Consider the following 14,611-nt stretch of genomic DNA (forward strand, 5'->3'; position numbering starts at 1 on the left):
GTTACAGTTGTTCCCGCTTTTTCTCCCTTTCCCCCTTCCACCCATTCCCACCCTCTCCCCTCCTCTGTCAATCCTCATATCTTCTTCATTTTCTTAAATCCTCTTCCCTTATAAGCATATTAGAAGGGTAATCCTAAAATGAGAAAAAACATTGCAGTTTCAAACATATCAAGGTATATATATAAACAAATATCTTGAAACACTTTTTTTATAACTGGCTCCTAAACAATATACAGCTACTTTCAATGAAATCTGAAAATAGCTGTATGTGTTTATAAAAGAAGACACTGTTTTATACTCAGAAATGATCAAGCAAGGTCAACTGTAAATGTTAGAAAGTTGTAACCTTTTTATTTAGTACCCAGAAAATGCCAGTAATTTAACATGATATGTTGATAAATGTTGCTCACAGAGTTTTAACAAAAACAAAATAAATATAATTTCTATGTCATCTTTGGCATGTTGTAAATTCAAAATTATAGCCATTTCTTTAGCAGCACTGTGAGGGGAAAAAGCACTATCAAGTACACTACTGGGGTGGGGCTTACATGAAAAATGTAGAACAATGAAAACTTTCATGTCAAAAAGAGCAATGCTTTTAAAAAAAACAGTTATAAAGTAAATGATGGTATAAACTCCATGATGTAGTCAGAAAAAGAAAATACAGTTATCTGAAGACTGGGGACCTTTTCTTTCAATAGCCGCATTTACATTTTTAAGTACACATGAATCAAATTTACACATGACTGTTATTTAATGCCGTTTCTGTCTGAAGAGTGCAACAAAAAGCCAGTGAATGTCATATTTTCTATGTCATGAAGTAAGTGTACGAATCCCAAAGTGCTTGGGAACTGTTGGCAAGACAATGTTTGTGGTTTTTTTTTAACTGTGGCTACAGCAAACTATTTACTCTGCATAAATGCAATGTTAACTAATATTACATAATGCTTTTTAAAAATTAAATACAGAAACACCATATTCTCCCTTTTTTGTACTGTGGAATTTAGTTCAAGATAAATTCTCATTTCCAAACCATGCTGGCATTTGAATATTTAATTAGGATTTCTTATATAACTGTCAAAATGGCTATTTCTTGTTAGAACACTTTTATGATCTTAAAAAAATATTTATCATATTAAAAAAACAAATTTACTTTGTTTTTGCTACAAATGGTTTCAACTTCATAGAGAGAGAACTTGAAAACTCAAATGTGACCTGAGCGATATTAGTTGATACAAAAGAAAAAAAGCAAATAACCCTAATTGGTCACACTATTGACAATTTATTAAGAAACTAAAGCACTGAGTACAATGTCTAGAACTGTTCCACATGAAATTAGATGCCTAATAAATAATTTTTGAAGAGACTGATGTACGTAATTAGACAAATAGAATGAAAGCAAAACAGATGCTCTATTGTCCAAGGTTTAGAAATGTGAATACAGAGCAAATCCTAACTCGGTAATCACATATATATTATTTCTAAGAATTTAGCTAAGATTTCTTGCTGGTCAACAAACTAAAAGATACATAATTTGTGCACTAGAATATAAGTAAGCAAGCTTGAATTTCTGTATTCTAAAAATACTTTTCCTTTCTGTTTTTCTTCAGAGTTCAAAGAAAGTTATGCCTAAAATTTAGGAGTTACTATACTTCCAAGTATTAGCAATCAACTTGAATTTTAAGTAATCACGCATTTTGTTAAAATTATATGATGGACTTCACTATATAGTAAGACTAAAAGCAAGAACAGTGCATCATGATTAAAATGTATTTGTGAAAAATCACTATCAGTGCCAACTACAGTCTTGCATAGGAATGCAGAAAACACACTACTGAGTTGCTCTACTATTTATAGCAGTCATTCATTTTGTGATACATGCCAAAATAACCTGAATAAGCTGAAAGTGTAAGAAACTGTTCTAAAAGTTTAATTGCAGTTGACCAATTTATACTCAATATGGCTTGCATTCGTGTTAAGAAATATTGTGATAAATAGGATCTCTGTGTCCTGAAATCTAGTCAAAGGATCTGGAAACTTTGACCCCCACTGACAGTTTGCATTCAACCTTTCCGTGCTCTCCTTTTCTCTGTAAATACAATAGGAGTAGGAGCCCGGGGGCACGGGAAGACTTCTTATGTTCTGGGTCATATACTATGAGAAACGGAAACTACAGATAAATATTGGTTTAACAACAACGGCCTCCCTCCACACCATTCTGTCATAGAAATTCATTGTGATTAAAAAGCATGGAAGGTTTTAAGAGAAAATGTAAATTGAGAAGTAGAAAGCCAAGAACTGTGCAAATAACAACAATAAATGAACAAATGGCAATTTACTGGGGCATACTGCGTAAATGCCTTGCCCAAAAATGTCTTCCCTGATAATAATTAAAGTTTAAATTAATCTCACTTGGTTAGAGTGCCTGAAAATCCAGCAAGTAGAAACTTGCTTGATTAACAGACATCTTTCTTGAAAAATGCCAATTTTCTACTAGTCACTGATGGAAAAATGGGAATGAAATAGCTCTCCTTTCACCCTTTTCACTGAAAATAGCTGCTCTGTGAAAATGGAAGTTCAGATTTGAGGAAGGGGAAGGATGTGAGGTTCTTTTGGGTTACAGAATCTTTTAGGAATAATTTAATCATAGAGTCCTCTGTGAGGTAATTAAATAGGATAGCACGCAGGGGCTGGAGAGCCAGAGGAAGAGAATGTTGAGAATGCCAAAGACATGCTTTGCCTAGTTTAAAGCCTAAGTTTTCTAGTTAACCTTAAGGCCAAGATAAGTGGTTCTCTACCTTATTCAGATATAAAGGGTCTCTTATGGTCAGGAAAATACTATTCAATTAATATAAATAAGTTTCTGTGGTCAGTATTATTTTCGCATGTTTTAATAAAACACCAAGCATCGGTCCTTAAGTTTGTGGGTTGCCTAGAGATACGGAATCCCTTTGGGCTAACCAGAGGTGCTATCAAAATGTTTTACTATGTTTAATTATCAAAGGCAATAAATTATAAAAATCAATGTTTAGGTGTTACTGGATCTAACAAAATAAGTTAAAGTTCAATTTTCCCACAAAATTACCATCTCTGGCACTACATTTTAATTTTCTTGCAATTGGTTTCCTGAGTTTATTCATGATACTATGTGCTTTAGGACATTAGATTGTTAGTCTATCTGGGTAAAATTGGTATTTTTCCCTTTCAGGAAAAAAAAAAAAAACCTACAATATCTTCTCCCTTCCAGACAACGATAAAAAACCCAAACTGTGCTATCATGAAACACTACCAAGAAACATCAACTAGAAAGAAAAGCAATGCAAAATCATTGTTCATGAATCCATTAGAAACCAAGTATTCTGAAATCTTATAAAAAGGATTTTTTACTGTTTAAGTATTTATAGAAGCCCCATCAAAAAAAATGTCCCATTTATGTCTGTGTTTGTTGCGTTGCAGTTGTAGCCAAAATAGACATGATTCGGCATCACTACTTGGGTTCCTTCTAAAAAATGAGGGTATAGTTTAAACCTTCCACTTAAAATAAGGTTGCTCCCTACAACTATTAAGCTACCACGTTTGAATTTTCCACCAGAAAACTCTTGCACAATTGTAAGAAAAACCCAGTGGCATATATATTTCTTTTACACATTGTCAGTCCTCACTCAGTGATGAGGTATTATCATGCTGTTCACTGCTTAATTCTGATTGTTCCTGTCATGAAGGACTGTATGGCATGACCATTCTGTGCAAATTCATTGACAAATTAATTAAGATCATCTATTTTTTTAAAAAAAACTACTGATTATGGAAAGACAAAGTTATTTTTTTATCAGTTTTCATTTTCCAATTTTACTAACCCTAATTCTATTACTAGAAAAGCACACATGGAAATAGTATCTCTGTTCTGAAAAGTTTAACATCAAAATCATACCTCTGAGTTTGTCATATTAATTTTGATAGGAAGCCATAATAGCACAAGGAAGATAATGGCAAGACAAAAATAAGTGCATGAGCACACATTGTTATGTGCAATTACATATAGTCATAAAGCAAAACGAGGAAAGAAAAAGCTAAATTGGGGCATAAAAATCGACAAGATATAATACCAGTCTATTTCTAAGTACTGTTTTCCATGTGACATTAGATGTTCTTTAATGTCTTTGAATTACTGCAAAAAGACATTTCAAAATAAAGACATATACTTTATACATCACATCCAAAAAACAGATCTTTGTGCAGGGAATATATATCACTTACATTATAGAGAATATGTATAGTTTCTTTTATTAAATACCAAAGTTATGTCTCCTAGACTAAATTGTATACTTCAATCAGAAATCAACTCTCTCTCTGAACTAAGCAAAATAAAATACACAGCAAACAGTATACCTAACACGCACAAGTAGTTCATTTATATTCACGAAACAAAACTGTTAAATCCTCCAAGTTTACATTCATGTGTTCTTTCTGTCAGTAGTAGTAGTAGTAGTAGTAGCAGTAGTAGTAGCAGTAGTAGTAATGGTATCTTATTCAACAACACAAAAAGATTCTTTAAAATTTCATCATTTAGATAATACAATACCTAATACACAGTGGTTCTGAATCATAAATTGAATAAGACCGGATCAATTTGGCCAGATTTCTTTTATAATCTAATTTAAAAATGTGTTAAAATTTTATGTAGATTATTAATATTACTTCCTATTTTAAAATTTCAGTTCATCTTTTTGAAAGTTTAATTATTATGTAGCATTGTCTAAAGTTTACTGAAATGCATTATACTATATCATGTGTGCTAAGCTCACAAGCCCACTACAGTAAAATTTCAACTACATTGCCATAGGATTCAAGGTAGACTAATATGCTACACTGTAATTCAAAGCACATGGAAACCCAAAAAACAACAGTGTAGTTTCTGGAAGGACAATAATGTCTAAATCCAACTGGTTCACTTAAAAGTTAGCTTACACAACACCAAGGTAGTGTGAACACCATGTATTTTATTTTCAAAGGCTTAATTATGACCTATTTAGCAGGTCAGAACACCAATATAAAGCCTTTGACTAAAAAATTCTTCACTGTTACTCCAGTTCCTTTAGAGGTGAAATTTACAGAAGCCTTATGGAAATCTTTATTTTTAGATGAGGCCACTTATGGACAATATACAGGTCTGACTGCACACATTATCTGTGATTTAGTTCTTCTGTAAAAACTTTGGCAACAACCATATCAGGAGTTCACATATTAGCACAGAAAACTTTTTCTCTGGCACCAAACTACCATGTCTACATTTCAGTAACTACAGAGTGGAGTTACTACAAAATGAATGGAGTCCTTTGGTTGTGCACAATAACAAGCTTCTACAATACACTTTCAATTCGTTTTTTTTTTTTAAGCCTATCCTTCAGGATTTGATATAAAAAAACTGAAATTGATTGGCATTATACTATATTTGCATCTTGATTATTGGTAATGATCCCCCCAACCATTATTGTATAAAACCAGAAAAATGATTAAAGTAACATTATTTAAAAGGAACTATTGAAGTGAGTGTGCAGAGAAGTTGTTAGGACTTTATGAACACCAATTATATACTTAAGTAAATCTTGGACACTACTGAAAAACAACATTATGAATATCGTGGACCTGTGTATGTTTAATTTTTAATCTCACTCCCCCTAAATAAGGAGGCTTACACAGAATATTCAAGTAATGTAGCAGAAAACAATGCCTTTAATATAAGATTAGGCAAAAGCCACACATTTAATTTTCTCTTTGTCCAGTTTGGCTGAGAAGCACTGGAAATCTTACAAGCCAGTTGAGGTGCGCTTCTTCATACTCCGTCGCTGAGCTAAGCTTGAGGCAGCAACAGGCTCTAGGACTGGTTGGAAGGTCTTGCGAGTCAGGGCCGAATATGTGGCTACTACTGCTCCCTAAAATAATGAGAAATATCACGAAGTAGATAAAAATCCCCGGAGGTGAAAAAAAATGTCCAAGCATATCATGAGAGATTTAACTAGAATACAACTTTTTTTCTCCAGGAAAATAATTAAGAATACTTGATTTGTAATTGATGCTCCCTCGATGAATTAATACCTGATTACTTGTATATTTTTTATTTCATAACTATGTGTCTTATAATATATCACTGTATCAGTATTTGGTCACTACTTTAATATGCTTTAAATTTTTTTTAAGATTTTATTTATTTATTTTTAGAGAGGGAGGGGAGGGAGAGAGAGAGACAGAGAGAGAGAAACATCAATGTGCGGTTGCTGGGGGTCATGGCCTGCAACCCAGGCATGTACCCTGGCTGGGAATCGAACCTGCGACACTTTGGTTCGCAGCCCGAGCTCAATCCACTGAGCTATGCCAGCCAGGAATATGCTTTTAAATATTATCATCAGAAACGCTGTAGGTTGAGAAGGTCAAGAAGAGCCCATGTTTGTTATTTTGAAAAACAGAATAAAACAAATCTACAAATACATCTTTAAAAAATAAAGATAGTTCAAGGCAATTATGTAAGTGCCATCAGTTGATGGCATGCAGTGGCTTTATTAGGTATTAAGCATATGGAAGGCACATAAAAGCATATTTTACCTTAACGACATTTAATGTATCACTTCTATTTGGCTGATCACTCGCCAACTGGTCTCTGTGGGTTATCCATGAGTGTTTTAATACTTGTTCTGTAGTGTACCGCTGATGTGGGTCCATATGTAGCATATGGGAAAGCAAATCCTAAATTAAATGAATATGTATATGAAACACAATATATCAATAAATTTGTTAGTAAATATATATCATTTCACATTTTCTCAAAATATGAAAGCATCAACATATTTTCAGTCTCTTTGATTTGACCTACCCTTAGCAAAAACAAACCTATACTCTGAATAGTTAATTGTCAAAAGAGAATCTTGAAATAGATTTTTCAATACACCATAAATCTCTATTATTTCTAAATCAGGGGGTACCAAATCTGTGGAACTGGAATGTGGTTAGTGAAGGAGAAGGAAAATGTAAAGTAGCAGGAGTTATCCTGGAATGTGCTAAATGGTTAAGAGGAAAAAGGAATTAGTGATCTCAGCTGGTAAGGTGGGCCCCAAAGTATAAGGGTATGTGTATAGAGATACAAGATGGAAGGGAGGAATTCATGTTGTTAATTCACCCAGCAGCTAATGGTTTACTGTATAAAATACTAAAGAAAGCAAAATATAAATCAAAGGTTAGAAACTGACTGATAGCATAGTAGTATTCAGAGTATCATAAGTTTTTCATCAGAATAACTGTGGTTATGCTTATTTTATCTTTGATAATAAAGGTTATAAAAGTAATATAACCTAATGGTGAAACCCAATTGTAAATATATGAAATTATGTGTTAATTTAAAAAATATTTTATTTATTTATTTTTAGAGAAGGGAAGGGAGAGAGAAAAAGAGGGAGAGAAACATCAGTGTGTGGTTGCCTCTCACATGCCCCCTACTGGGGACCTGACTTGCAACCCAGGCATGTGCCCTCACTGGGAATCGAACTGGTGACCTTTTGGTTCGCAGGCTGGAGCTCAATTCACTGAGCTATATCAGCCAGGGCAAAATTATGTGTTAATTTTAAATAAACTCTGCAAGCACATTATTTTAGACAAAGGAGAAGTAAACTCTCCTTAACAAACATCTTCTAAAACAGAAACAAAATCATCATTTTGCAAACTTTTCATCAGTATCAGAAGCCATGAAACTAAAAACTCTAAGGAATAACACCAGAATTTGAATAATGGAAATGACTGAAACTATGTAAAGCAGTAGAAAAACCAATAAAAATCTACTAGAATAAAGGACAAATGGGAATAAATAAATGGAAAGTAATATAAAAAATATAACAGTGGTTACTTCAATAAAACAGACCTAAATGATAATCATAAAAATGATAAATGTTCAACAGCACACGGACTTCTCCCTCTGGCCAAGATGGAATACCAGGGGCTGGACTCACCCACCTGCTTGAAACAACCTTCTCATCTCCTCACCTGAAAAAACCCATAAATATAGGACACAAAAGCTTTCAATAGATCAGAGAGTGGGCAATGAAGGAGAGTGATCCCTAAAAGACAGGAAACAAATCAAGTAAGCCATATGATTACCCCAGCTTACCACCTTGAAGAGAGAGTGTTCAGGCTCTGGTACACATAAGAGAAACCCAGGCAGGGCCTGGCAGTTTCCCTGAGTTGAGGAGATGGAACAGAGAGTTAGAGAAGAGCAAGACAGACAGAGAGTTAGGAGGGCAGACTATCAGAAAGGTGAGAGGATCAGAGAGAGAACTACAGAGACCTGAAGAAGGTCTCCTGTAAGTATTCAGGAGATTACTGATAAACCTGTATGTGTGTGTGGTGGTGGGGCAAGACTACCAAAGGCAATGGGAAGAACTATCTAAAAGGATTATAGAGAAATCAGAACTCCCATGTTGGAGAATATTGCCTGTTCCCACCAGCTAGACTGGAAAATTTCCTAATTCATGAAGTATTTGGTAAAGTACTTAGAAGCAACTTGCCTGAGTAGTGAATAGCCCAAGCCTAAAAAAATATTAAAAGGAAAACCTAAAACTACCAAATTATTTCTCCAACTTAACTGTGATGCAGAATAAATTTCAAGAATATTTATAGAAATAAAAATATGTCCTGCATCCACTGGAGTAAAATTCACTATGCCTGGCTTCTTAGCAAAAATCACCAGGTATACAAAAAGAAGGAAAAAAAATGCACAATGAGGAGAAAAAAATCAATCAAATTTGACCCATGACTGACACATGTTAGAATCACCAGATAAGGACATTAAAAACATTTAACATTCCATTCCACAGGTTCAAATATTAAGTGGGAACATAGTAGGTGTAAAAAGATAGAAATTGAACTTGCAGAGATGAAAACTAAATTGTGAGACAAATAAACTAATGAGATTAATAGCGAATTTGGTATGGTGAATAAAAAGACTGGTAAAGACATAGCAATAGATACTATCCAAGAAAAACAGAGTGTGAAACAAAAAAGCAAAGGAGAAGAGCATTAGTGAGCTGGGGGACAACCTCAAGCAGCATAATACATTTAGTACATTTACTGTCCCAGAGAAAAAGAGGGAAAGCAAAAAATATTTGAAGAAATAAAGGCTCCAACATTTCCAAATTTGATGAAAACTATAAACCCATAGATCCAAGGCACTCAATGAACACCAAGTACGGAGCTTATAGTAAAACAAAGACAAGGATAGCAGTAGATTTCTTACCAGAAAAATTCAAATGCCAACACAATAGACCTCCTAAAAACTAATGGGTCAAAGAAGAAATCAAAAGGGAAATATAACAATGAACAAAAATGGATTAATAACATACCAGAACTTATGAGAGGCAGCAAAAGCAGGGGTCTAAGAAGGAAGTTTAAACCAATGAATGCCTACATTAAGGAAAAAGAAAATCTCAAAAAAAAAACCCCACAAAAAAACAAAACAACCTACACTTTTACTTCAAAGTCCTAGAAAAAAGTCCAAAATTAGCAGATGAAAGTTGATAGTCAAGATCAAACAAGAATAATGAAATAAAGACCAGAAAACAACAGAAAAGATCAATGAAACTAAGAGCTGGTTTTTGAAAAGATTGACAAACCTTTAGTTGGACTACTCAAAAAAAAGACTCAAATGAAATAAAAATAATACCATAATGATACCAGTAATAATTACAAATAATACTGCAGAAATACAAAGAATCATAAGAAACTACTATGAAAAAATTATATGCCAAAGAACTGGATAAACTAAAAAATGGTAAATTCCTAAAAACATATAATGTACCAAAACTGAATCATGAAGAAGTAGAAATCCTGAAAAGACCAATTAGGTGTAAAGACACTGAAGCAGTAATCAAAAACCCCACAACAAAGAAAACCACAGGGTCAGATGGTTTCACTAGTGAATTCTACCAAACAGTTAAAGAAAAACTAATACCAATTTTTCTAAAATTCTTTTGAAAAGCAGAAAAGGAATAAACACTCCCAAACTTATTTTATGAGGCCAGAATTACTTTGCTATCAAAGCTAGGTAAGGACACTACAAGAAAAGAAAATACAGGTCAATATCACTGATGAATATACATGTAAAAATTCTCAACAAAATTATAGTACACTAAATTCAACATTACATTAAAAACAACATACACCACAATCGATTGGAGTTTATCCATGAGAAGCAAGAATGGCTCAACATACACAAATCAATAAATGTGAATTACCACACTAATAGAATGAAGGGCAAAAATCATATGATCCTCTCAATAAATGTAGGAAAAGTACTGGATAAAATTCAACATCCTTTCATGATAAAACTCTCAACAACTCTATTCTGTATTGCATTATTTCTGGTTTGCTCTTTATTACCACCTTCCATTTGCTAATTTTGTATTTTTAAGGTCCTTTTGGTTTTAGAGAAAACACACCTTAATGTAATAAAGGCCATATATGACAAGCCCACAACAAATATAATACTATGGTGAATGACTGAAAACATTTCCCTAAGATCAGAACAAGACAAGGGTGTTCACTCTCACCATTCCTATTCAAAACAATATGAAAACTCCTTGCCAGAGAAGTTAGACAAGAAAAAGAAATAAAACATCTCTGAATCAGAAAGGAAAAGTAAAATCATCTGTGTGCAGATGGTATGATCTCATATACGGACAGCATTAAAGACTTCACCAAAAAACTGTCAAAATAAAAAAAACTCAGTAGCTGCAGGAAACCAAATCAACATATGAAAATCAACTGTATTTCTGCAAACTAACAACTATCTGAAAAAGAAATAAAGGAAACAATACCATTTATAAAACACTAAAAACAATAAAATATTTAGGAATAAATTAACCAAGGAGATGAATATTTCTTATACACTGAAAAGGATAAAAATTAATAAAAAGAAATTTAAGATGATGCAAATAAATAGAAAGACATCATGCGCTCAAGGGTTGGAAGACTTAATATTGTTAAAATGTCCATACTACCCAAAGTCATCTACAGATTCAATGCAATCCCTCCAAAAAACCAATGGTATTTTTCACAGAAAAATGTGAAAATGGTATTTTTTCACAGACATAGAAAAAAAGCCTAAAATTCATAGGGAATCACTAAAGACCCCAAGAAGCCAAAGTAATTCTGGGAAAAATAACAAAGTAGAGGCATCACCTTTCCTTACTTCAAACTATATGGTGCTGACATAAAAACAGACACATAAACCAAAAACACAGAATTGAAAGGCCAATATAAACCAAGTAATCTAAGGTTAGGCAATATTTAATAAGAGGTCCAATACTTAATGGGATAAGGATAGTCTGTTTAATAAACAGTGCTAGGAAAACTGGAAAATTATATCCAAAATAATAAAATTAAACCACTATTTTATATGACACACAAGAATTAATTTGAAATGGGTTGAAGACTTTAAGACATGAAACCATAAAACTCCTACAGAAAAAGCTTCTCAACATTGGTTTTGGCAATGATTTTTTGCATACGATACCAAAAACATAAGCAACAAAAGCAAAAACAAACAAATAAAAAAGTGGGACTACAGCAAACTTAAAAGCTTATGCACAACAAAACAGTCAAAAAGATGAAAATGAAACCTATGGAATGGGAGAAAAATTTGCAAACCAAATATTTGATATAGGGTTAACATCCAAAATATACAAGAAATTCCTACAACTCAACCATAAAAAAAACCCTCACAAATAATCTGATTTTTAAAAATAGCAGAGGATATAAATAGACATTTTTACCAAAAAAAAAAATTGGCCAACAGGTACATGAAAAGATGCTATGTATCACTAATCACCAGGGAAACACAATTTGAAGAAAACAAGATATGAATTGCAGCTAAGAGGAAGGCATAGGTAGAAATGTTTCACTCCTTTGCAAAACCAAAAGAAGGATAACAACCAATTTAAAAACAGGGAACAAGCAGAACTGCTAGAAAATCAAACTGCATGGAACTCCGACAACCAAAGAGTTAAGGAAACATCTGCTCAGACTGGTAGGAGGGGAAGAGATGGACAGCCAGGCAGAGAGAATGAGTGGCGAGGCAGTAGCTTGAGGACCAGGTGGGCTGGCTGACTGAGAAACTAAAAACTCAAAACCTCTAGCTATAAAATCCTATGGGGGTTGTGAATGTGGGAGAAACTCCTAGTCTCACTGAGAGAAGGAGAGTTAGTTGGAAAGAGCAGAGCAAGCCAACAGCATTGTTCCCACTCTGACCCCTCCCCCACAGACAACATCACCACGCAGAAAGGAGGGTTGCCCACCCCCTTACAACTTAACAGGTACACCGAGACAAAAAAAAAATGTGGCCCAAATGAAAAACAGATAAAAACTCCAGAAAAAGAACTAAGTGATAAGGAGATGGACAACCTATCTGATGCAGAGTTCAAAACACTGGTAATCAATATACTCACAGAATTCATTGAGTTTGAGACTTCTGGCCAAGATGGAGGCATAGGTAGATACACTGTGCCTACCAAAAGTAGGATGATAACAGATTTAAAAAAAAACAAACAACAACAACAACAACAAAAAAACAACCAGAACTGCCAGAAAATTGAACTGTACGGAAGTCTGACAACCAAGGAGTTAAAGAAACATTCATTCAGACCGGTAGGAGGGGTGGAGGTGGGCAGTGAGGTGGAGAGGACTCATGGCAAAGCAGTGGCTGGAGGACCAGGTGAGGCAGTGGCTGGTGAACTGGGTGAGGCGGCAGCTAGCAGAGTGGGCAGTCCCACATTTGCACGTAGGTAAACCAGGAGGAACAAGTGGGGAGCAAACAGGCCGCCCAACCCAGGGTTCCACTGAGGGGAAATAAAGCCTCAAAACCTTTGACAGAAAACACCTGTTGAGGTTGAAGCAGCAGGAAGAACTCCCAGCCTTACAGGAGAGTTCTCTGGAGAGACCCACAGGGTCCTAGAACATATACAAACCCACCCAGCCAGAAATCAGCACCAGCAGGGCCCAATTTGCTTGTGGGTAGCAGAGGAAGTGGCTATAAGCTTGCGGAGAGCTAAATAAGCAGCATTGTTCCCTCTTGGACCTCTCTGCCACATACAGTGCCACAGCCCAGTGATGTGGGTTGCTCTACCCTAGCGAATACCTAAGGCTCTGCCCCTTGCTAGTAACAGCTGTGCCAAGAAAAAAAATATGGCCCAAAGAAAAGAACAGATCAAAGCTCCAGAAAAAATACAACTAAGCTCAGATGCACAGTTCAAAACACTAGTAATAGGGACACTCACAGAATTGGTTGAGTATGGTCACAAAATAGAGGAAAAAGTGAAGGTTATGAAATGTGAAATAAAGGAAAATGCACAGGGAACCAACAGTGAAGGGAAGGAAACCAGGACTCAAATCAACAGTTTGGACCAGAAGGAAGAAATAAACATTCAACCAGAATAGAATGAAGAAACAAGAATTCAAAAAAAAAAAAAAAAAAAAAAAGGAGAGGCTTAGGAACCTGCAAGACAACTTTAAACATTTCAACATCTGAATCATAGGGGTGCCAGAAGGAGAAAAGGAAGAGCAAGGAATTGAAAACTTATTGGAACAAATAATGAAGGAGAACTTCCCCAATTTGGCAAAAGAAATAGACTTCCAGGAAGTCCAGGAAGCTCAGAGAATCCCAAAGAAGTTGGACCCAAGGAAGTACACACCAAGGCACATCATAATTAAGTTACCCAAGATGAAAGTTAAGGAGAGACTCTTAAAAGCAGCAAGGGAAAAGGAGAGAGTTACCTGCAAGGGAGTTCCCATAGGACTCTCAGCTGATTTCTCAAAAGAAACCTTGCAGGCAAGAAGGGGCTGGAAAGAAGTATTCCAAGTCATGAAAGGCAAGGACCTATATCCAAGATGACTCTATCCAGCAAAGCTATCAAGTAGAATGGAAGGGCAGATAAAGTGCTTCCCAGACAAGGTAATGTTAAAGGAGTTCATCATCACCAAGCCATCATTATATGAAATGTTAAAGGGACTTATCTAAGAAAATGATAAAAATATGAACAGTAAAATGACAACAAACTTACAACTATCGACAACTGAAATTGTACTAAATATGTACTATCGACGTACTAAAAAACAAAAATAAAAACTAAGCAAACAACTAGAACAGGAACAGAAACACCAAAATGGAGATCACATGGAGGGTTATCAGTGGGGAGGAGGAGAGGGAGAATGGGGGGAAAGGTACAGAGAATAAGAAGCATAAATGGTAGGTACAAAATAGAGAGGGTAGATTAAGAATAATATAGGAAATGGAGAAGCCAAAGAACTTATGTGTATAACCCATGGACATGAACGAAGGGGGGTGATGCTGGAGGGTGGCAGGGTGCAGGACAGAGAGGGGGTAAAAGGGGAGAAAACATTGGGTCAAGTGTAATAGCATAATCAATAAAATATACTTTAAAAAGAAAAGGAAAACAAATATATGGCCATATACTAAATGCTTACAATACATTATAATTACTGTTTCCTAGGAAAGATATGAACAGAATGCTGATTGGTTTATGCTATCAAATGGCATCATAGCAGAAATAACATT

General features: G+C 34.8%; 1 protein-coding gene across 1 annotated transcript in view; it reads right to left on the bottom strand.

The window, feature by feature from the left end:
• Positions 1-327: 327 nt before the first annotated feature.
• RPS6KA6 (ribosomal protein S6 kinase A6) overlaps positions 328-14,611 on the bottom strand; it is a 112,680-nt gene continuing 98,396 nt past the window's right edge. Inside the window, 2 exon segments of the mRNA XM_028522999.2 lie at positions 328-5,933; positions 6,601-6,741. Of these exon segments, the coding sequence (XP_028378800.1) occupies positions 5,808-5,933; positions 6,601-6,741 (267 nt within the window). The 3' untranslated portion in view covers positions 328-5,807.

Source organism: Phyllostomus discolor, chromosome X (genome assembly GCF_004126475.2).
Source record: "Phyllostomus discolor isolate MPI-MPIP mPhyDis1 chromosome X, mPhyDis1.pri.v3, whole genome shotgun sequence".
In the NCBI taxonomy this organism is placed as follows: Eukaryota; Metazoa; Chordata; class Mammalia; order Chiroptera; family Phyllostomidae; genus Phyllostomus; species Phyllostomus discolor.